General features: G+C 40.3%; 2 protein-coding genes across 3 annotated transcripts in view; one reads left to right on the top strand and one right to left on the bottom strand.

Annotated features, from left to right (window-relative positions):
• NLN (neurolysin) overlaps nucleotides 1-18,525 on the bottom strand; it is a 95,206-nt gene extending 76,681 nt beyond the window's left edge. The window contains exon 1 of one of the 2 annotated variants that reach the window (XM_061187861.1): nucleotides 18,346-18,525. In XM_061187861.1, the coding sequence (XP_061043844.1) occupies nucleotides 18,346-18,386 (41 nt within the window). In that variant the 5' untranslated portion in view covers nucleotides 18,387-18,525. The remainder of the gene's footprint in view (nucleotides 1-18,345) is intronic. The other variant, XM_061187863.1, reaches the window with a different exon arrangement.
• A 175-nt stretch (nucleotides 18,526-18,700) lies between these two features.
• The window catches only part of SGTB (small glutamine rich tetratricopeptide repeat co-chaperone beta), a 44,426-nt gene continuing 38,048 nt past the window's right edge, over nucleotides 18,701-25,078 (top strand). The window contains exons 1-2 of the mRNA XM_061187860.1: nucleotides 18,701-18,847; nucleotides 19,995-20,116. Of these exons, the coding sequence (XP_061043843.1) occupies nucleotides 20,017-20,116 (100 nt within the window). The 5' untranslated portion in view covers nucleotides 18,701-18,847; nucleotides 19,995-20,016. The remainder of the gene's footprint in view (nucleotides 18,848-19,994; nucleotides 20,117-25,078) is intronic.

Genomic DNA, 25,078 nt, shown 5'->3' with positions numbered 1-25,078 from the left:
AATAAAGTTCTAATAAATGAACATGCAAAGACTTCTTTTCTTAAATCCTTTAACTGGCTTAAGAAAAGCCACCTGAGACCACAGAGCATCTAAAATCAAGTACTGTGTCACAAATGAAATCAAGACTTCTTCAATAATTCATTAGTAAAGGGTGTACCCACATACATGGAAAACCACAACTCAAAAAGACATTCCACTTTTATTTTTCTCTAGGCGGATGAATCAATTGCTTCTGGCACATTTAATTGGTGTTTGGGGCATAATTTTCAGAATTTAAATGCTTAGTAAATTACTCAGGAGAGAGACTTCTCTCCTCAGTACATTATTTAATACTTAGCCTCTTTTTTTTTTTTGGGTCATCTATGCATGGGTATTTTGTTGAGTGAATAATGATGCCTAAATCCTCTTCCTAGGCCTGGATAATAACTAGTTTGCTTTTATTTTTGAAGACTGGTTCAACCACAAATGGGTGTTTATTATTTTTACATGTGACAATGGTATTGTGATTATTTTTGAAAAAAAATTTTATCTCTTAGAGCTATTTATATACTGAAATACTTATGATTAAAGTAGTATCAATAAAATGTTGGGCATACGTTTAAAAATAATTGGAGGATGAAGAGGTATATGAAAAGAGATTGGCCATGAGCTGACAATTTTAAAGCTATACTAATTTCCTGACTTCTATTTGTGGCTGAAAATTTACATAATAAAAAGTAAAATATTAAATTAAAAATAGCTCTAGTTGCTATTTTAACCTCAGACATGTGGTTTGAAAAACATAATAACTCAACATTAAAACAATACTCATGCTGACAAGCAGATTAAAAGGGATAATAATGGAGCAAACCCTAAGGGAAAACTAGAGCACACATAAGAAGCAGCTAGAAGAAACTACAGCACAAAATATATTTGACCAGTAAATGAAGGTTCATAAATTCACAGTTGGAAGGGGCCTAAGAAACCAGCTGGTTCAAATCCTTTAATTTAGGATGAAGCTCAGTGTTGTTAAGTCAAGTAATTAACTATACTTCACTGCAGATACAGTGAATGTTACATTATAAATGGATTATTAGAGAAGATTCAAAGTGATGCTGCTTTCTAGTGTATCTAAAACTTGAGGCTGACAACTTTGGACATAGATATCAGATGGCTGGCTTGCTACTTCATCTAGTTAATGAATAAGCTTCTAGTTGCTGTTTGGCCACTGCCGCTACCATCAATAAGAACAGTGTCAAACATTTACACAGCAGGCACTGCTTTGCATATACTAACTCATTTATTCCTTTGAACAACACTGTGACAGAGACTCTATTTTATCTCCATTTCTAGAAATGATGAAACTGAGGCACAGAGAGGTCAAATAACTTATCCAAGGTCACACAGCTATAAGTGGTAACTCCGGCAGTCTTGCTCTGGAGTCAATGCTGTTAAATACTGAATCACCAATCACACCATTCACTTTGGCAGTTCTGCCATTCTCTTCAAGTTGCCCACAGTTATTAACCTAACACCATGTCAGTGCCTGCTACTTTTCTTTACTCTCTCCTGTCCTTGTTGAGACAGACAGAGACATAATCAGAGGGCATGGTCCATGTGGCTCTGTGTTGACCCATGCCATATCCCAATTCTCCTGCTGGTCTGGCCAGCAACCCTTAGAAGCCAACTGTCATTTACTTATGTGAGAAATAAGTAAATCAACAGACTACGTGAGAAAGGAAAATAACAATGACACCTTGTATTTAATTTACTTCGAGATGGTAAAAATGATTTCAAATTCTTTGACTGTCTGTATATCAGAAGGCTATTCTTTAAAGCAGAGAAGAGAGTTTCCTCACCGATAAAAGATAAAAGGCAGGTTTTAAAAACACTTCCTAACAAAGATGAAGGATGAATAATTACCAACCTGAGGTCCTTGAGGTTTGGAAGTCACACTGAAAGCAAAGAAAAGCACCTACTTGAATATAATACAAAGTCACTTATGCACTTATGAAGTGCTAATTATGTCCATGCACTGTGCTGTTTTTTTAATGCATTATCTCATTTAATCCTCATTGTACAGATGAAGAAACCGAGGCAGAGAAAGGTTGACAATCATGCCAGAGTCACACAACTAAGTAAGTGGCAGGTCTGGGATGTGAACCAGGCAATCTTATTCCAGAGTCTGAAATCTTAACTATTTACTAAGCTCCTTCTTTCAACCCCCAAAAGTTATATTATTTTGCATAAGCCAAGCTGCTGCTTACCAACAGAACAACAGAGTTTCAGAACTGGAGGGTCTAGACTGAATCTTTCAACAGCAGCCCCACAAGACTTGGTGAGACGAGGGTGGGAGGAGAGAGGGAGTCTAAGATGACCACTTTTGGCTTTGCATGGATGTGAGTGATAGCTAGAGGGTTCAGGAGGAGAAGCAGATTAGAATGTTTCCTTCTTTTTCTTTTTTGGGGAGAGAGTGGGAAGACTAGGGGAAATTGGAGCTTTACAGGCATTCAATTTTAGACATACTGAGTTTATAATGTCAGTAAGATATCCAAGTAGAGAAGTGGAGTGTGCATTTGGAGCTCTGGGGAAAGTAAGCACAGAGCTAGCTGCTAAAGATAAAAGATGAATAAGGCTTCAAGGACCCTACTGGCTAGTATGGCAGAAAAACATACTTAAATGAATGTAGCAGATACTTATTGATCTTATGTGTATCAGACACAGATAACAATATCATGTAAATGCAATTGCAGAATTACATACAAGATGTTACAGTTGGACAGAGAAACAATACTCAGACTGGGAAATCAGAGCAAGCTTCTTGGGGAGGGGGCATCAACAGGAATTATCCAGGGAAGGATGGGGTGTGGTGTGTGAAGAAGCATAAGGGCAAGCCTGGAATAGAGGACAGGATTAGCAAAGGCCCATTTTCAATCACTGGTATAGTGTATTGCAAGAATTACAACCAATTTGGAAGTTAGAAATGGGAATCAGAGGAAGATGAGGCTGGTGAGGTTGATAGGCAAGATTCCATGGGTTTCTTTATGTCATGCTGGAGACCTTAAACTTTGTATCGAAGCCCTGAGTGAGAAGGTTAAGATCTGTATTTTATTTTATTTTATTTATGTTTTTATTGAAGTATAGTTAATTTACAATGTTGTGTTAGTTTCTGGTATACAGTAGTTATTCAGTTATACATATATATTCTTTTTCATTATGGTTTATTATAGGATATTGAATATAGTTCCCTGTGCTATACAACAGGACCTTGTTGTTTATCCATTCTATATATAAGAGTTTGCATCTGCTAATCCCAAACTCCCAATCCATCCCTCCCCCACCCCCCTCCGCCTTGGCAACCGTAAGCTTGTTCTCTATGTGAATCTGTTTCTGTTTCGTAGATAAGTTCATTTGTGTCATATTTTATATTTCACATATAAGTGATATCATACGGTATTTGTCTTTCTCTTTCTGACTTACTTTCGCTTGGTATGATAATCTCTAGGTCCATCCATGTAGCTGCAAATGGCATTATTTCATTCTTTTTTTTATGGCTGAATAATATTCCACTGCATATATGTACCATATCTTCTTCATCCATTCATCTGTTGATGGACAGTTAGGTTGTTTCCATGTCTTGGATATTATAAATAGTGCTGCTGTGAACACAGGTGTGCATGTACAAGATCTGTATTTTAGCTAGGTACTCTAGCAGCTGTGGGAAGTATGAAGGGTCCATTTTAGGAGGCAAAGGAGGCCAGTTAGGAGGCTTCAGTAATTTAGATGAACAACTAAATTAAAAGTGGTAGTAGGGGGCCTTCCCTGGTGGTCCAGTGGTTAAGACTCTGCACTCCCAATGCAGGGGGACGGGTTTGATCCCTGATCAGGGAACTAGATCCTGCATGCTGCAACTAAGAGCCTGCATGCTGCAACTAAGATCCCGAAGATCCCACGTGCCACAACTAAGACCCGGCACAGCCAAATAAATAAATAAATATTTTTTTAAAAAGTGGTAGTAGGAGTGGAAGAGGAAACAATGGGTTCAAGAAATATTCAAGAGGTAAAACTGGCAGGACTTTGTGAAAGACGGGATGTCATAGTTTCCAGTTTGGGTGGGTGGGTTGGTGGGTGGGACCGTAGCAAATGAACATAGCACATTTACCCTTGCAAATAGAAAATGCAAGAGCAAGGTCAGGTTTGGGGAAACACTACTAGGTAAGTTTCGGAAATGTTGATTTTTTTCAGTGCTTATGACATACGCCAGGGTATGAAACTGTGGTGATCTGGCAGTTGCATATATGAACCTGAAGGCAAGGAGAGGGCTCCGGGTGGGAGACATAGCTGTAGATGTATTCAGATGTACAATTCTTAAAATGGACCGGGGCATCTAAGGACAGCATGTAGATAAGAACCCTGGGGTGGGTTGAGGGAAGGTTTCAGACAGCAGGGTGTGTGGGAGAGACTCCAGCATGTATGTCTGCTCAAAGAAAGGAGACAAAAAAAAAGAGACTTACAGTAGAAGTTAAGAATAGAAACTTGAGAAAAACTAGGGCTTGAGAGGCAAGTGTCAGGAAAAGGAAGCTTGAAAGAAATTTGAGGATTGCTTGTAATAAAGGAAAATTAGGAATTTGATTCTCTGGAAGTCAAGAAATCATGTGTGGCCAACAGTGTAAACGTTACATGGAGACCAAGCAAAGTCAGGACTGAAAAGTATCCACTGCATTTGGCAACTAACACCCAAGACTTGAAGTGTCATCTGATTAGTGGCTCTTTCCTCTCTTGTTCTTTGGCAGCCACATCAAGCTGCTAATTCATACTGAAACCGAAAACAACTCAAGGTTCTAAGTTTTTCCCATGTGCTGCTTTTATGTCATCCTGCTCTCAGATAGGTGATGTGTTTAGCTTAAATATAAGACTTCATATTTGATACTAGTAAGACTCTCCTACCGATTAGAATGGTGTTATAGTGAGTTGAGATCCTCTGGAACTTTAATTTTTCACTACTAATTTCATTAGTAGGTCATTTATATCCTCCCCCCAGTCACTGATAAAGCACTTGTGACTTTCAATATTCACAAGTATAGACAGTCCTTGAATAACAATGGCTAGACTTAAGATTTCTGACTTCATGATGCTGTGAAAGCGATACGCATTCAGTAGAAACTATACTTCAAACTCTGAATTTTGATCTTTTCCCAGGCTAGAGATACATGGGACGATACTCTGTCATGATGCTGGGCAGTGGCAGTGGGCCGCAGCTTCCAGTCTGCCATGCAATTATGACGGTGAACAACCAATACGCGTACAACTATTCTGTAACCACACATTTCTGTTTTTTACTTTCAGTACAGTATTCAACAAATTACATGAGACATTCAACACTTTATTATAAAATAGGCTTTTGCTAATGTAAGTGCTCTGAGAACATTTAAGGTAGGTTAGGCTAAGCTATGAAGTTTGGTAAGTAGGTGTATTAAAAGTATTTTGACTTTTCAACTTAAGATGCGTTCATGGTGACATAACCCCACTATAAGTTGAAGAAGACCCCTAGTCAGTTCTTAATTATCTAAGTCCTTAGGGCTTCCCTGGTGGCGCAGTGGTTAAGAATCTGCCTGCCAATGCAGGGAACACGGGTTCGAGCCCTGGTCCGGGAAGATCCCACATGCCGCGGAGCAACTAAGCCCGTGCGCCACAAGTACTGAGTCTGCGCTCTAGAACCTGCGAGCCACAACTACTGAGCCCGCATGCTACAACTACTGAAGCCTGCGCACCTAGACCCTGTACTCCGCAACAAGAGAAGCCACCGCAATGAGAAGCCCACGCACTGCAACGAAGAGTAGCCTCCATTCGCCGCAGCTAGAGAAAGCCCGCACACAGCAACGAAGACCTAACACAGCCAAAAAAAAAAAAAAAAAAAAATCCAAGTCCTTAGAACTATTTTCTTCTACCTTGAATGGAAGGGAGCAAATTATAAGTTACTATGTACCCACTTGGTATCAAGCACTGTGCTAGATGTTCTCACATACAATGGTTCCTGCGCTCCTTACAAAAACTGTAAGAGGGAGTAAATGTTATCTCTATTTCAGGGTTGAAGAAACTGAAGCTTAGTGAGATTACACAAGCATTTGAGACCAGGTCTGCCTCCAACACCATGCGGTTTGCAAATTCTCTTTTTTTTTAAATGTATTTTTTTTTAAAGATTTTTTTGAGGTGGACCATTTTTAAAGTCTTTATTGAATTCGTTACAATACTGCTTCTGTTTTATGTTTTGGTTCTTTGGCCCTGAGGCATGTGGGATCTTAGCTCCCCTACCAGGGATCGAACCCACACCCCCTGCATAGGAAGGTGAAATCTTAACCACCAGACTGCCAGGGAAGTCCCTGCACATTCTCTTTCCCTTTTTTTTGGTGTAAATCTCTACATACTGAGCTTTGTTCTTTTTCCAGCTTTATTGAGCTATAATTCCCATATAACATTGTGTAAGTTTAAGGTGTAGCACATTCTCTTTCTTGGAGTCATTTCATTAGTTTTTAGCATGTTTGCCTTGGACACTCAACTTACTCAATGTGCCTATTTCTAAATTCAGGTAAACAGTCTGAGGGGAAGAGAACTCCCTCCCCTGGTCTTCACACGTCCAAATCCTACCACCCTTCCAGGACCAATTATGACCTTGTCGCTTCCTTTTATCCTGAAAATAATCTCTCCTTCCTCTGAACTCCCATATCAATTTCTCTATTACTCTCTGTGGTACTTATCACCCTCCATCTTGTATTCTAATTATTTATGTATGTGCCTTATCACCCTTACTAGCCTGTACTGCCTTGGCCTTTTAAGAAAGATCAGAATAAGAAATTGCCCATACAAAGTCTACTTATGCATTTACTATGTAAGTATTCTTGAGGCTATTATTCATTGCATTCACTCAACTTCCCCTATATAACCCACATGATAAATTTATCTCACGAACAGTACCAGGAAAAACTCTGTTTCTGATAACTTTTAACGGTATGTTTTCCTTTTGCCTTTACTGCCAGAAAGTTAACAGTTCTGAGCCCAGTTAAAAGAATTAGACTGACTCTAATGTTTAAACAATTTTTTTGCCTAATATTCTTTTCCCTTTATTAATCTTAAGGTGTATTTTTAAGGTAAGCAATCACAAATTAATTATGGTAAAGAGGGGGAATACAAAGTAAATTTCAACAAGCAAATATTGGGCTGGCCAAAAAGTTCATTCGGGATTTTCCGTAACATTAACTGCATTCAGTTAATATTTGTGACATGAGTGAATGAAGATTTGAAAGTTATGTATAGGTTTCAATCAACCACATTCTACTATCTATCATTTCTGTAACTTTACAATTTTTCAGTGTCATTAAAAGCATTTTTAATGAGCTGTTATACACCTTACTGAGTAGCCTTGGGTCCTTTTTGCCATTCTAAGCAAGTTTTTCTTGTTTTTATTTCCCTTCAGTTTCTTCTGTGCAGTTATGGGAGTATAATACTTATAGCACAGGGTCTAGATCTAATAGAGCAGGAATGAGATGTGTTCCAGTATATGAATCCACCATCATGACTTTTTTGGGTTCTCCTGGGTACTTCTTCCACCAAGTAGGGCAAGCTGCATGTCATTACCTTCCTGGTCTGAACAACAAGTTAAGTATTTTGGCTTTTCTCAGGATTATGCTCTGCTTAATGTCATGTGTTTCCCCAGTGCCAAGTAACTCCCAGGTCATACAAGTCCAGAGACTCTGGTTTCTCTGCCCTGGGCTGACCCCAGACCCACTCATGAGAAGTTCACCTTCCGTTACTTCTCAGCTTGGTTGCTTCTGACCCAGTACTTCAGAAACTAGCACCTCTTTCAACTTCTTTCATAGTCACGTTGACAATGTAGAATGAGCTTTGCTATTAATATATTAATGTATATTAATATACAGAGTATTCATTAATTAGACTATTACTCTACAGATCCACCAACTGGTCTGTAAGGCACCAAGTCACTATTTGAATGCCCCCAGTGGTGACAAGGGAATATGACAAAGATCATGTCTTTTAACATATGGCTTCTCTTCTGCCTCATACCACCTAGTATATACTCAAAATTCCTATGAGTCTGTTGGTTATGTTAGCTTCCTACTGTGTATTACTCTACTCTGTAATTTTTTATTACACGACTAGATCTAAATTAATACTTAGACATAAATTTCCTCTTGCAACTTTTTTTTTTTTTTGCATAAAGAAATTCACAATGAGCTATTTCATATAGGGTGTGAAATATTTACTTCCTACTAGAAGTTATACTGTCATTGTCAATATAAAAATGTCAAATCTAGGCCTTTCATAAACATGAAAACAGCTCAAACGCATTAGTAAACACAGCAATACATAAAAAACCAAGAGATACCATTTTACAATACCTTGGATTGGTAAAAGGTCTGACAACACCAAGAATTGCTAAGGATGGAGGATCAATGGCTACTCATGAAGGATATACAGCGAGAGGGAGTAAATTAGCATCATCACTTTGGAAAAGAATTGGACATCATTTGGTAAAGTTGAGAATGTACATATGTCCTACAAACCCAGCAATTTTTCTTAGGTCTTCCCCTTGCACATATGTATCAGGAGAAAATACAAGAATATTCATAGCAGTATTGCTTATAATAGCAAATAACTGGGAACAACCCACTGACAAGAAAATGGATAATAAATTTTGGAATGGTCACACAAGGAAAGATCTAACAACCGAAAAAATGAACCACAGCCATGTCAAACCAGTTCCATTGTGTGAAACTAAACCATATATTGCTTAGGGAAACATACATTTGTGATAACATTTTAAAGAAAAGCAAGAGGACAATAAATGTAAATTCAGGACAGTGGTTATCTCTCTGGGATAAGGAGAAGAGATATGGTTGGAGAGGGGCACAGAAGAGCCTTCAAAGATGCCAGAAATATCTTTTTAGATATATATACCTTTTCTCATTCTTTTAACTACATATATATCTATTACTTTTTTTTTTTTAATTTTTATTTCTTTATTTCTTTATTTATGGCTGTGTTGGGTGTTCGTTTCTGTGCAAGGGCTTTCTCTAGTTGCGGCAAGCGGGGGCCACTCTTCATCGCGGTGCGCAGGCCTCTCACTATCGCGGAGCACAGGCTCCAGACGCACAGGCTCAGTAATTGTGGCTCACGGGCCTAGTTGCTCCGCGGCATGTGGGATCTTCCCAGACCAGGGCTCGAACCCGTGTCTCCTGCATTGGCAGGCAGATTCTCAACCACTGCGCCACCAGGAAAGCCCTATTACTTTTTATGTATAATATTTTAAAATAAGTTTTAAGATGAATGACAAGTATTAGCCAGGCTGTGGAAAGGTAGGAGAAGAGAAGCATACTCCAAATAAGATATTAACATGTGTTAATTTAATGCCAGGAGATGAGGATATGAATTCTCTGGCTGAAACATTGAGTAAGAGAAGCCGGGAGAGTTAAGTCATGGTCAGACTGTATAGGGCTTTATAAACCATATGAAAGAGTTTTGATTTTATCCTAAGATTCATGGCAATCAAAAGAAGAATTTTAAACTGGAGTGTGACACATCACATTTGCGTTTCATAAAGATCTCTGTTTTCATAAGGAAAGTATATTAGTAGGAAGCAAAAATTGAGGCTGAGACTGATGATGAAGATTTGGATTATAGCGGTGGTACCTCGAATAGAGAAAAGAGAAAGAATTTGAAGACTTGGGAGTTGACGGAAAAGTTACAGAGAGAAGAAGGCCAGGAACAGCTCCAAGGCTTTTGACTTGGGTAATTGGTGACATTCACTGAGACAGAGGACAATGGCAAAAGAGAGGATTTACAAGGGAATGCTGTATAGTTTAGGAAAAGGTGGCACTGAGATTAAACAGTAACATAACAGATGCTCAGTAAATATCTGTAAAATGAAAAAGTGACTGAATATGAGACCTCCAAAAAAGCTGTCCAACTGGTAGTTGGAATCTACTATCATTCATTTTCTTCTCGTTTACATAAATAATTTGTGTTTCTTTATGTTGTGTCTTGGCAGAAAATTCCTATGAGGATGTGAAAGCTGTATAAATATATAATTTTCAGTGTTAGAATGATAAGATCTAACAAAGTAGCCTTATAGTATATATGTCATGCTTTGTGGCAAGCAGGCGTCAACTGAGAGCTATGACTGTTTCAGTCCCTACAACCCTGTCTACGATGTGAGGTAGAAAAAGAATTTTCTCTTGGTCTTGACAGCAAATAAGATTAGGTATCAAAGATACCAGCTAAGTGTGGCTGAGAAATAAGAGGGTGCCTTTTCGAACACTAAGCAGGAGGTATAGATAATCTCAGAGTAGGTGGAAAAGGACAGGGTCTTCCAAAATAAGCTATGGTAAGTCAGAAACCCATATTTTGTAAGCTGGACTTTCTCTTATACTTACTGCAGTTTCTGTGTTGATTTCCTTTTTGTTTCACTTAATAATAAGAAAAAGTCTTTCCAAAAAATGTCAGTCTTCATGATAGAGAAAGGGTTTAACTGTGAAAAATGAAACATAAGAGTACTAGAAGAAATGTAGGTGATTTAAAAAATTTACAATCCTGGGGTAGGAAAGGGCTTTCTAGGCATGACACCAAAGGCAGAAGTCATAAAGGAAAAAAGACTGATATGCCTTATTACAGTAAAAATTTAAACTTCTGTAGGGCAAAAAAGCAAAAAGCAATAACAATCTACCCCAAATTTCAAAGACAAAAAAAATCTGCAACATCTATGAAGGGCTCTTACAAATTAATAATCTCAATCTGAAAACCCCAAAATACAACTAGGCAATTCACAAATGTAAAAATAATAGCTAACATTTATTGAGCTTTTATGTGCCAATGTGGCAGACTAATCACTAAAATGGCCTCCACCCCTCTGTGTATCTATGTCTTCCTATAATTTGAGTTTGCTGTTCCCTCCCATCAAAAGACAGGGTCTATTTCCCCATTTCTTGAATCTGGGCTGGCCTTATGACTTGCTTTGGCCAGTCCAGTAAAATGTGGCAGAGCTGATGGCCTTCCAGTTCTAAGCCTAGGCCTCGGGAGGTCTTTTTACAATCCCATGCTCATGGAACCCTGCCCTGCCATGACAGCAAACCACTTAGCCTCCTGCACGATGAGAGATAATGTGAAAGAGAGCCAAGTGGCTGCAGCTTTGGCCATCCTAGATCCCCAAACATGTAAGAGAGCTCAGCCAAGATCAGCAGAGCTTCCTATACAACCCATGGCTGATTGGAGGTGCAGAATGAGCCCAGTCAAGACCAAAAAAACTGCCCAACAAACATGTAGATTTGTCAGCAAAAATAAACATTTATCGTTGTACTCCAACAGAGATTTAGTTTGTTATACGGCGTTACTGTGGCAATAGTAATGGAGTTAGCCAGGCAATACTCTAAGTGCTCTATATTTATTATCTCTCAATCTTAAAAAGGTGATGTGAGTTAACAGAAAATATATACATATTGTTCTCTGCCCCTGGTTCCTGGCACAGCACTCCTAAAACCCTTGTAATTTCCTAAGTGATAAGAGCATCTTTTGTTCTAATATTTGGTCTCTGACCCTGGTTCCTGACACAGGGTTCCTGAAACCCTTATAGTTTCCTGGGTGATAGGACTGTCTTTTGTTCTAATGAGATGAGTCTGGGTGGGCTCCTGGATGAGGGCTGGTCACGAGAAAGACCAAGCCATGATTAAAAGCTTGGTATTTTCAGCCCTACCCCCCATTCTCTTGAGAAGGGAGAAGGACTGAAAATGGAGTTAATGACTGATCATGCCTACCTGATGAAGCTGCCATAAAATCCCTTCAGAGAGCTTCCAGTTCAGTGAACACATCCACACTGGGAGGGTGACACACCCCAACTCCAAGGGGACAGAAGCTCCTGCACTCAGGATCCTCCAAGACCTTGCCCTATGTATCTCTTCATCTGGCTGCTCACCTGTATCCTTATAATATCCTTTAATAAACTGGTCAATGTAAGTAAGTGTTGGACTTCCCCAGTGGCACAGTGGTTAAGAATCCGCCTGCCAATGCAGGGGACACGGGTTTGAGCCCTGCTCCGGGAAGATCCCACATGCTGTGGAGCAACTAAACCCGTGCGCCACAACTACTGAGCCCGCACACCACAACTACTGAAGCCCGCATACCACAACTACTGAAGCCCGCATTTCACAACTACTGAAGCCTGTGCACCTAGAGCCCGTGCTCCACAACGAGAAGCACACGCACCGCAACGAAGAGTAGCCTCCGCTCGCCGCAACTAGAGAAAGCCCACTCGCAGCAACGAAGACCCAACGCAGCCAAATTTAATTAATAAAAATTTTTTTAAATGTAAGTAAGTGTTTCCCTGAGCTCTGTGAACTGCTCTAGCAAATTAATCAAACCCAAGGAGAAGGTTGCAGGAACCTCAGATTTACAGTCAATGGACTGTAAACCTCAGGTGACAACAGGGACTTACAACTGGCATCTGAGTCGGGTGGGGGCAGTCTTGTGGGACTGAGTCCTCAAGCTGTGGGATCTGATGCTATCTCCAGGTAGAAAGTGGCAGATTTGAGTTAAATTACTGGACACCCAGTTGGTGTTGCAGAGAATTGCTTGTTGTGGTGAAACACCTCCAACACATTTGGTGATCAGAAGTGTCAGAAGTGAAGTGTTCTGTGTGAGTAGTAAAGGAGACTCACAGGGGAAGGGAGAACTAGGTTTTCTAGTACAGGTGAGTATAATTTTCCCCTCTCTTGTCTCATCTCCCAGTCTATTTGAGGCACAGGATCACCTTCTCAGGGAGCCCTTTCCTGTCAAATCTATAATGTTGTTCCCACCAATACATACTGGGTAACACCCTTTGCTGCTTTACTTTTGCTCTTAGCACATTTCCCCATTTAACATACTCCATATTTTCCTTAGCTGTCTCTTCTGCGAAGGTACGGACACAGGGATTTTCGGCTGCTTTATTCACTGCTGTATCCCTAGACTGGAATACAGTTTGGCACATAATAGATGCTCAATAAATATGTGGTGAGTGAAGAAATCGGCCAATCAATTCCCAATTTATGGATGAGGAAACAGACACAGAGAAGTTAAGTAACTTTGCCTGAGATCACAGTGCTAGTCAGTGGCAGAGCCAGAATACAAATTTAGGCAAACTGGCTCCAGATTACTATAGCCTGTCTAGACTAGTCTAGACTACTGGGCTACACGCCTTCCTAATGCAGAGCTTGGCATATACATATGTACCCAGTAAACATCAATTTCCTTGGTTCTTCAGATTTTAATCTAGGTGCCTCATGGAAGTTCTGTGCTTTGTCTTAATGAAAGAGGTGACAGAACAACAACAATAATAAAAATAAATCCTCCTTTACAACTTTTAAAAATCCATTTTTATAAACAATCTCAGTCTAGCTTTTGATAATTGTACTTAAAACCTTTTCTTTATTAGTGGATTTTTCTTTTTCTAGCACCATTGCTCTAAAAATTGGGGGCATATATCTACTGGATTTGGGGGGAGAATTTCAATTTTATTTAATTACAGTCAGATATATAAATATTGCTAAATTTATGAATGACTGTAATTTAATTTGTCTAAGACTTCCCATATGAATAAATTCTCACATCAGACAACAAACAACTTTTATTATAAGAGAAGTCTCCACTTATCAAATTGGTAAGGATAAAAAATATTAAAATGCTCAGTGTTCGTAAAGGTGTAGGAAACTAACATCGCATATTCTGCTGGTACAAGCATAATTTGGTAGAAACATTTTGGAGGAGAATATGTAGTAAGTACCAAAAGCCTGAAAGATACACATACCGTTTGATGTACAAATTCCATTGCTAAGGACTCATACTATGGAAATAATTAAGGACTTAGGAAAAAACTTGATAGCTAGAATGTTTATCTAAGCACTGTTACTTATAGCATGAAGTTGGAAATAGTTGATATATCCAAAAGTAGGGATTAATTGGATTCTCATACATCCCCAAATGGACTACATTATAGGTGTTTACATTATGGAACGATGTTTGTATTACATAAAAACTATAATAGAATAAGTATTATATAATCTCATATTTGTTAAAAAATATGTCTCTACATGGGAAAGATTTTGGAAGCTATTAATAATTGGTTCTTCTGGATGGGTGGATTGTGTATATTTTCTTTTGCTTATCAATATTTTCTAAGTTTTCTACAAGGAACATGCATTGCTCTCATAATTTCACAAACCAAGTTGCTTTTTTTTAATTGAAAGAGTAAACTAGGGCTGTTATAGCTATAATTTGGACTAAGTACTGTTAAATCACTTCTCTCATTTTTTTGACCATGCCATCCATCCCTTACTCCATAAAGTACATCAGATTTTGCTTGGCTCACATGCTCTGCAATCTGGCCTCTAGGAGGGGAAATTCTTCTGGTTTAATCGTTATGTCAATAAGAGTTGAAAGAAATCTTCGATGTCATTTAATCTAGTCCTTTTCATTTTACAAAATAAGGAATTCAAGAGAAATCCGAGAAATTGGGTGATTTAATTAAGGTCACAAGGTTAGTTGAACAGCAACTACAATTCAATCTCCAGATCCCCAGTCTACTTATTCCCAAGAAATTGGCTAAATACCCCCATCAATGATCCTGGCTGCAAAGTTGGCTTTGGGAAACGGATATATAGCAACTGTAACAACAGGAAAACCCAAGAGAAATCATAAGCCAGTTGAGTAAAAACCTAGTTACTCATATAACACTAAAATGAATTCCCAAGTGTCAAAGGAAACAGGAAAACAATCAGGAGTACATAGAGGGCCTTCCATGTGGTCGGTCAAGTACTGACTCCTTTAGGAAGATACGGATTTTGAAACAGAGATTCTGCGATTAAGTCACTCACAAGAACCATGGGTGGATGACTACTACTACTGTAGAGTATGTTGATTAACTGCAATATATGCCCTTAAGTAACAAAATAGTTAATATATTTATGGTAGATTGCTAGCTTCTAAAAAAGTAATAATTGTACGGCTTTTTACATTTATTTTCTTCCATGCATAAACAAAGAATATGCATAACACATACCAGTGGTTCTCAAAATGTGGTCTGCAATCCTATGGGGAGTGGTTCTTGAGACCATTTCAAGGAGTATGTGAGGTTGAAAGTATTTCATAAAAATACTAAGACATTATTTACCTTTTTCACTTGGTTGACGTCTGCACTGATGGTGAAAAACAATGGTAGATAAAATTGTTGGCACCTTAGAACAAATCAAGGCAATGGCACCAAACTGTCCTAGTAGTCATTATATTCTTAACTGTCACTCCCTCATGCTAAAAATAATGTGAATTTCACTTTAGAATGTCCTTGATGAGATAGTAAAAATTATTAATTTAATTAAATCTCAATCATTAAATATATGTGTGGCAAAGTAGGCATAAAGTGCACTGGCTGCATACCTGAGTACAATGGTTGTCCAGAGGATTTGGTTGTGCAAATTAAAAGCACTTGTGCAATTGACTGAATTGTGAACTGAAATAGCTGCTTCTCTCATGGAACACCATTTATACTTGAAAAAATGACTGACAGACAAACCATGGTTACTCAGACTTAAGTGTTTCGCAGAAATCCTCTCAAAAAAGGAACATAGTAAGGCTGTCACTTCAAGGAAAACAACTGACAGTATTTGTTACCGATGATAAAATTTCAGCTTTCAAATGAAAATTAGAATTTTGAAAAATTGTATCTGCCACCATGAGCTTGCCAGCTTTCTAGTATTTGAAGACTTTTATGATGGGATGATGATATTAAGGAATATGATTATTTGATAATGTAAAATATGTCAACATTAGGAAGCTATGTATAACACAGTGAGCCACTATTTTCCAAATGAATAGTGTTTAATATTACAAAATCATGCATAGGTAAGAGACTCATTCCAAGTGTAAGACAGACCTATGGATTTTAACGTAACAGTAAGAAAAAGTACGTTGATAGTTTCATATTTCACTTTGCAACCATTCTTAAAAAAACTACCCCTTGTCAAACTTTGATGTGATATCAAAGAATACCCATGATTATCTAAAAAGTCTATTAAAATTAAAATAGTTTTCTTTTCCCAACTACATATGACAGGTGGGATTTTCTTCATCTTCTTAAACCAAAACGAACCAGTGCAACAGAATAAACGCAGAAGCAGATGTAAGAATCCAGCTACCCTCTATTAAGTCACACATTTGTTTTGCAAAAACGCAAAGCAATGCCACTCCTAGGATGGTTCTTATTTAAAAATAAATAAATAAATAAAACAAGTGTTGATGAAGATGTGGAAAAACTGGAACTCTTGTGCTTTGCCAATAGGGTGTAAAATGGAACAGTTGCTGTGGAAAACAGTAACGTGGTTCCTCAAAAATTAAACAAAGAATTATCATGTGATCCAGTAATCCCCCTTCTAGGTACCTATCCCAGAGAATTGAAATTAGAGACTTAAACAGAAATGCGCATGCCAATGATCATAGCGGCATTACTCAAAGTAGCCAAAAGGTGGAAACAACCCAAAGTCCATGGATGAATGAGTGGATAAATAAAATGTGGTATACCCATACAACAGAATACTACTCAGCCTTAAAAAAGAAGGAAATTCTGACACATGCTACAACATGGATGAAGCTTAAAGACATTATGCTAAGTGAAATAAGCCAGTCGCAGAAGAACAGATATTGTAAGATTCCCCTAGTATGAAGTACATAAAGTAGTCAAATTCAAAGAGACAGAAAGAATAGTGGTTACCAGGTACTGGAAGAGGGGATAATGAGGAGTTTCAGTTTGGGATGATGAAAAAGTTCTGGAGATGGATAGTGGTAATGATTACATAACAATATGAATGTACTTAATGCCACTGAATTGTGCACTTAAAAATGATTAAAACGGTAAATTTTATGTATATTTTACCACAATTAAAAAAAAAAAACCCAAAGGAAAAAAATCCACAATATCACTCTTCTGATTTTTTTGGAGATGTTTCGGAAAATAGTTATTTTTTGTTAAAAATGTTATTTATGCATGTAATGAATTTATTACTGTTTTAAAAATAAACTAATAAATACCTTAAAAATCTCCCTGGTTTCATTTCTAATATGGTAAATATGGAAAGATATAACCCACATAAACAGAAGCTCTTAGGTCCTCAGTAATTTTTGAGTGGTAAAGAGGTCCTGAGACCAAAAAGTTTGAGAACTACTGTCATATATGAAATTTATTCTCTCTTCTCACACCTGCGTTATAGGAAGATATATATTTCTTCATTTGTTGGTATAGCTTCATTTGAGAGCTATACCACTTGCAGCCTGCAGACTAAAAGGACAGCCTGAAATATGGTCAAAATCATCACATTAACTCTTTATGATCACTACTGTCCCCAGATGCGCCCAAACTATAAGGACTGAGCAGCCTAAAGCTCCACACAGATGCATGGCAACGTACTACAGAAAACTGTTAAAAAGCTTACAGGCTGATTGCTAGGTTCTAAAGTGGTTTTATAAGGATCTAGCAAGAAACACACATTTCCCTTTTTCTGTTGGTTCTTCATTCAGATTTTCAGTTCAAAGCTAGATTTGGGGATGCGGGTGGTAGTGGCATTGTTTCTGAAAACCATTCCATCCAGCGCATCCGTGCAAAGAATTTAATTCTCTCACCATCTTGGTCTATGGCACAGGGGTGTGGCGAGGGCGCTAAGGATCCAAAACAGCAGCTGGGGCTGCACCAAACCGTGTCCAAGCAATCATTTCCTCCATTTGGGGCCAAGTCAATTAGCCCCGGCCAGAGGCCGAATGTTTTATGGGAAGTAAATAAAAAGGAAATTAGAAAGCATGGACGGAAATAAGCAGCAAAATCATAGCGGCTTCATCTTGTGCGAGTGTTAAACGATGTGTATGCTAACGATGTGCATGAGGGGTAAATGAGAATTGTTATTCGAGTCTACAGCTGCTGGCACTGTTAACGACAGGTCTGCAGTTCTGGATGCGGACGAAAGTCAAATGATTTTCTTATCCCGACCATCTTTCTGCCATTCGTTTTGGGCTGGGCCTGGGACCAGTCTCACTGCTTGCAGCTGAGGCAGTCCCAAACAAAGGGGAATGGACGCCCTCTCAAGGGAGCGGATGAAGGAAAGGTGGCCCCAAGTTCCCGCGCCAGGTGTCCCTCGGGGTAGACCATGCGGACTGTGGGGTGGGAGGGTTCCAGGCGTGTCGGAGGGGTGTTGTCTGGAAAGGCTGGGCGGAGGCGCCTGGCAGTGACGGGGCAGAAGACCCCGCTCTGCCCAAGGTCAAGGTTAACCCGCGCACGGGAGATACCTGTGGAGGCTTCGCACAGCCGAAAAGCACTGGGCGATCATGGGAGTGCCGAAAGGCGACGGCGGCTGAGGGCGCGCTGTCCTCCGGTTTGGGGGTGAGGGATTCGGGACGCCGGGAAACCGCGCGGCGGCCTAGCAGAAGCAGCAACAGCGGCGGTGGTGGCGAGCTCCGCCTGAACCCTCCCACGTGCGGCAGCCCCACGCCGGCGCCCACTTCAGCCCCGCCCCGGCCCCGCCCCGGCCCCGCCCCGCGCCCGCTCCATGTCCCGCCCTGTGCGTCTTGCACCGCCCCGGGGGCGGTTCTGGCGAGGCTCATCAGCCGGGTTGAAGCGCACAGCTGGGTGGGCTAAGGGGTGGCAGCGGTCTGGGAGCCGGGGAAGTTTGGGCCACCGCTCGCAGTGCTGCGCTTCGAAGCCAGGCTCAAGCCCGGAGAACCAGGGGGCGGCGGACCGACTTACGGACGCCCTCGGGCCCGCTGCCACCGTCTCGCGTCCTCTTCTCTGGTAAGGGGCTTCTGTATGGGAGGGGTCCGTCTCCCGCCGCCCCAGACCGGGCCTGCACCGCGCACCCGCAGCAAACCCCGTCAGGGCCAAGGCGAGGCCTGGGTACCGAAGGGAGGGAGATGGAGGTCGATGTGCTCTGGGGAGAGGAAGGGGGAGAAGCCCGGAGGAGGTTGCCCTTCTCCATTTCCCCTCGCACCCCCGCTCCCCTCCCCCCCACCCCATTCTTTTTTCACCCTTCTGCCCTGGGGCCTTATTTAGTACTTGCAACCCCGTGGCCTATTGGCTGGGCTCGCTTTTAAAATAAGCACACAAATAATAAACGTCCTAGTGGTGGGTACCACACCCTGGCTTTGAATTAGGGAACCTGGGGAACAGATGGATGATTCGATTTAGTGGAAATAAGCCATTAATGCCTGATGGCCCTGCGCCACCGTTTGGATGCGATAGTATTCCATGTGAATGAACATGACCCAGAGCTTCCAGTTTGTCCACGAGAGCACAGCTACTGCAGAGAACATTGGTCGGTTTGTAGTATCCATCGACTTAGGCAGTGATTTTCTGACATGTCTGTTGATTAAATAGAAATGCCGTTTTTATTAAAAATGACACTCAATGGCTGAACAACCTTTCCCTAATATATTTCCTCATCACATAACTGTCTCCACCTACAAAAGTAGGTGGAGTGTAAATTGTGCATACATTTGAAAAATATCTCATGAAACAGAGGAAAATACTCAGCGTGGATCAGCTTGTGAGTCAGCAGTATGAAATCTCCCTCAACTTAGTACTAAAGCCTTTTGGGGATTTCTATATCTGTATCTATACCCCTGTCCTTTTCTGGATCTGTACCATATAAACTGTTAAGATACAGTGAACTATTCAGTAAGAATCTAAGCTATGTTGTACATGTTTTGAGAAAGATTTTACTTTTGCAAGTTTTAACATAACCTAATATTACTGGGTGTAAATGAAAATGTCATACATTAGCATATCTATACTTTGTGCTCTCTTGACTCTTTAAAAAGAAAGGAGTGAAGATAATACAGGCTTTTTACTTTTAATGTAATTTGTGACCCTTGTGATTTATAATCTTCTTCACTGATTCTTTAAAATTACTTATTTCAGTGTTTTCCTTTTTCTTATCAAGGAAAAGTGTTTAAACTTTAAAAATGTCATCCATCAAGCACCTAGTTTATGCAGTTATTCGTTTCTTACGGGAACAAAGTCAGATGGATGCTTATACTTCAGATGAGCAAGAAAGTTTGGAAGGTAGGCACCTGTTCTCTATGTTCATTTGTGTTATAAGTAAAGACTAAAATAGCTATAAGCGTGACTTTATGATCTGTTGTATCAAAATCAGAACATTTTGTTGATTTTTCAAGGAGAGAGACCTTACAATAAGGTTATGGTGTTTTCATTCTCTGAGGCTTGTTTTGTTTTTCAATTAACAACAAGAGGACTATTGTTTTTTATTTATTTTAAAAATTATTTTATTTTATTTATTTTTGGCTGCATTGGGTCTTGGTTGCTGCACTTGGGCTTTTGGCGAGTGGGGGCTGCTCTTCGTTGCGGTGCGCGGGCTTCTCATTGCGGTGGCTTCTCTTGTTGCGGAGCACGGGCACTAGGGCACGCAGGCTTCACTAGTTGTGGCTCGCGGGCTCAGTAGTTGTGGCTTGCGGGCTCCAGAGCACAGGCTCAGCAGTTGTGGCGCACGGGCTTAGTTGCTCCGTGGCATGTGGGATCTTCCCGGACCAGGGTTCGAACCCGTTTCCCCTGCATTGGCAGGTGGATTCTTAACCACTGCGCCACCAGGGAAGCCCAACTATTGTTTATTTATTGAACAACTATTATGTGTCAGAGCTATGCTATTCATATTGTAGGGAAATTTTTCTCCACAGTAACTGTTAAGTTAGTTATTATCCGCATTCAACAGATAAGTAAATGAAAGCAGATAAAGTAATATAACACAGCTAATATGTGACAAAGCTGAGATTTAAATCCTGGTTCTTACTTTGAAGATCTTATTATCTCTTCCTAATAGGAAAGCATCCAGTTTAGAGTCAATATATGAAAACACCTTAGTCATCATAAAAGCACTATGCAAGTCTAAAAATTATATCACTATTAAGCTCTGATAACTTCCTCTTGGGGGACTTGAAATAAGAGGATTTCACCCTTGTCTATGTTAGCTTTAAATATTAGATTCAGTAATCTGTAAGGTTGAGCAGGACTTGGATGATAGCATCACATGTTTCCTTGACACCATCTTTTCTGCTTCATGTTTATGCATTAGAAAATTTAAATTCAGTATAGCCATAACAAGATAGAATTCTGCAGCTGGGCTTGTGGATGTTCAGTGAGCCCAGCTTCCTTGTGGCCTAAAGATTTAATTATTGCAATGAGACAGTACATTTGAGAGAATTTAATAAAAGTACAATTTGAATTGCCCATCTTGAGCTGTTTCGCCTCTAAAGGGGACACATCTATTAATTTCAACAAGTACTTCCCTTGTGAATATGCTTTTAGGAAGTTGGGATGAAAATTGGGCATTTGCTCTAAATCTGCTTGCAATCTGGTGAGATTATCTTTCCAGGTGGCAGTGAAAGGAGCTGGTGACACACAGTTGGAGATTGCAATCAGTCCATTAGGGTCTTTTTGTCCTCCTTGATGGTTAGACTATGTGAAGATAAAGGCGACTGGTTATCTAAGGAAAATGTTGTTTATGGTGCTCTGTAGCAAACAGATAAATGGAATCATTTAATAAAAGATGTTTTTTTCTCATCAAAGGCAGTGTAATACTTTTAAGGGCCGGAAAGAAAATTGAGAGTTTTTTAAAAACCAAGATGTTGTGTCCTATTTTTAGGATGGTATTTGGCCAAAACTATGTGCCTTCAGCTGTGTGTTATATGGCAGTCAGAAGTGGTGCCAATTGTTTTTGACCAACCTCTATTTTTGACTCTGTGAGTCTAATTTAATTGAACATGAAATCATGTGGAAATGTCTGCCCACCTTCTAGACATTTAAAAAAGCCCTAGGAGGACTTCCCTGGTGGTGCAGTGGTTAAGGATCTGCCTGCCAGTGCAGGGGACACAGGTTCGAGCCCTGGTCCAGGAAGATACCACATGCCGAGGAGCAGCTAAGCCTGTGCGCCACAACTACTGAGCCTGCGCTCTAGAGCCTGTGAGCCACAACTACTGAGCCCATGTGCCACAACTACTGAAGCCCGCATGCCCTAGTGCCCATGCTCGGCAACAAGAGAAGCTACTGCAATGAGAAGCCTGTGCACCGCAAGGAAGAGTAGCCTCCGCTCGTTGCAACTAGAGAAAGCCTGCGTGCAGCAATGAAGATCCAGTGCAGCCAAAAGTAAATAAATAAATAAATAAATAAATAATAAATAAAATAAAAAAGCCCTAGGAGAGGAGCCTAAGTTCTCATACCAGCTTTACCACTACAGTGAAGCTGAGGTATTATCAGCTTTGAGCCTTGTCATCAGGTTATGTCACTCACTCCTAATTATTGTCATTTGCTGACATCTGCTTCATGTTTTGACTATCGTGGCTCCTGCTCACTGTCTCTCTGGCAGTACTCCTGTCTTAATTCTTGGCAATTGTAATATACTCATACATGATTCTTCCAGTTCTCTCCCACTTGGTTCCTTGACCTTCTCTACTCCAGTGATCTCAACCACTTTCACTTGCTTGGTCATACCCTAGACCAGTGGTTCTCAATTTGGGGTGATTTTGTAGTATCTGGAGATATTTTGGTTGTTATGACTGGGGGGCTGGTATTATTGACATCTAGTTGGTAGAGGCCGTGGATGCTGCTAAAGATACTACAAATGCTCAGGACAGTCCCGAACAATAAAGAATTGTTTAGTCCAAAATGTCAGTAGTTGCTGAGGTTGAGAAACTCTTCCCTAGACCTTGTTATTGTTATCCTCCATAATCTCTATCTTAAACGTTTCACTTCTGCTGCCTGTCTTTCCAGCTCACTCCCTATAGAATCCCTACCCCAACAATTCTTTGACCTACCAATACCTCCAAGCTGTTGATCCCTTACCTTTTCACACCCCTCTTCTTACCCAGCTTAAATTCCATTGTTGATCATTATAATCATGCTGGTGTATATGGCTCCGTTTCTTGTAAAACCCAACCTTGTTTGAATCCAGCTCTCCACCTACTCCATGCCCATATCCATGTGACTGTGTATAGATGGAATGAAACACCCAGCTTTACTGACTAGTCCCACTTTGAGTTCATGACCGTGAGCCTCAAGTGGACCTTTAATGCTGCCCTCTGTTCCAAGTTCATTCATATTTTTGCTCTCTAGATGACCACTTTAACACTTTCTCATGCCTTCTCAAAACCCCAAACCTCCTCCCCCGTACTCACTTTTTGTTGATGACCTTGGTTCTTACTCTATCAAGAAAATTGAAGTAATAAGAAAACAACTTCCACAGACTATCTCTGCCCCATCTACCCACCTACCAGCATCTATACTCACATACTCTGCCTGTCTGCCTGTCTAACTATTACCATATACTATGGATTAAATATTTGTGTCCTCCCAAAATTCATATGTTGAAACCTAATGCCCAGTGTGATGGTATTAGGAGGTGGGGTCCTCATGACTGGGATTAGTGCCTTTATGAAAGAGACCCCAGAGAGCTCCCTCACTCCTTCTACCATGTGAGGACACAGCAAGAAGTTGCCATCTGTGAACCAGAAAGCAGGTCCTCACCAGATGTTGAGTCTGCTGGCACCTTGATCTTGCACTTCCCAGTCTCCAGAACTATCAGCCACCCAGTCTATGGTATTCTGTCATAGAAGCCCAGGCTGACTAAGATACCATAGATGAACTATCCATTGTCCTTTCTAACTGAAACCCCTCTACTCGCAGACTGGATTCCATCCTGTCTCACCTACTCCAGGCTCTCACTCTAGTTATTTTACCCTCCTTGTCTTACATGAGCAAATTTTCAATCTCTTCTAGATCATTTCCATCAGAATATAAACTTTCTCCCTTCTTAAAAATTCAAAAACAACAATTAATTACTCTTGCCATACTATTACCTACCCCTCCCCCCACTGAAATATTGCCTGCTTTTTTTGGTCTCTTTTGCTGGAAAGCTCTTTGAAAGAATTGTCTATACTTGCTTTCTGCAATTCCTCTCCTGTCCTTCTTCCTTCCTAATATTTATTTATTTATTTATTTTTGGCTGCGTCGTGTCTTAGTTGCAGCATGCGGGATCTTTTGTTGCAGTGTGTGGGCTCTTCGTTGTGGCATGCGGGCTTTTCTCTAGTTGTGGCATGTGGGCTCCAGAGCTCATGGGCTCTGTAGTTGCGGCACATGGGCTCAGTAGTTGCGCTGCGTATAGGCTTAGTTGCCCTGCGGCATGTGGGATCTTAGTTCCCCGACCAGGGATCCAACCCGCATCCCCTGCATTGGAAGGCAGATTCTTAACCACTGGACCACCAAGGGAAGTCCCATCTCCTACTCTTTCTTAAGCACTCCAGGTAGGCCTTTGCCTCCATCTCTCCACTCATACTGTTCTCATCAAGGTTATCAGCAATTTCTGTGTTAGGTAGTTCAATGGTCAGTTTTCAGTCTTCATCTGACTTATTAGCTGCCTCTGATAAAGTTGATGATGGTTCCCTCATCCCTCTCCCCCCATATACTTTATTCACTTGGCTTCCAGGATACCTCATACTCTTTTGGTTTTCTTCTAATCTCATTGTTTGCTCTTTCTGTTTCCTTTGCTTGTTCCTCTTGTTTTCCCTCACCTGGAATATCCAGGATCCAGTGCTTGATCTTCTTCTCTTCATTATCTGCACTCACTTTTTTGATGACACAGTTCAGCTTCTTGGCCTTAAATATTCTTTTTTATATGCTGATATCTCTCAAATGTATATGCTGATATCTCTCAAATGTATGCCCTCAGGTCAGACCTTTCTTCTGAACTCCAGACTTCTATATCTAACTGCCTACTAGCTATCTCCACTTATATGTCTAACGGGCATCTCAAGTTGAACATTTCCAAAACTGAACTCCTGATCCTCCCGCCCAAAATCTGTTCTATTCCACAACTTCCCTAACTCAGTTGATGACAACTCCATCTTTTCAGTTGCTCTGGCCAAAAGTTTTGTTATCATTCTGGACTCTTGTCTTTCTCTTAGACTCTGCATCTAACTGTTCAATAAATCTTGTTGGCTGTGACTTCAAAGGATATCT

Source organism: Eubalaena glacialis, chromosome 4, assembly GCF_028564815.1.
Source record: "Eubalaena glacialis isolate mEubGla1 chromosome 4, mEubGla1.1.hap2.+ XY, whole genome shotgun sequence".
Classification (NCBI taxonomy): domain Eukaryota; kingdom Metazoa; phylum Chordata; class Mammalia; order Artiodactyla; family Balaenidae; genus Eubalaena; species Eubalaena glacialis.
This window is presented reverse-complemented; position numbering and strand designations above follow the sequence as displayed.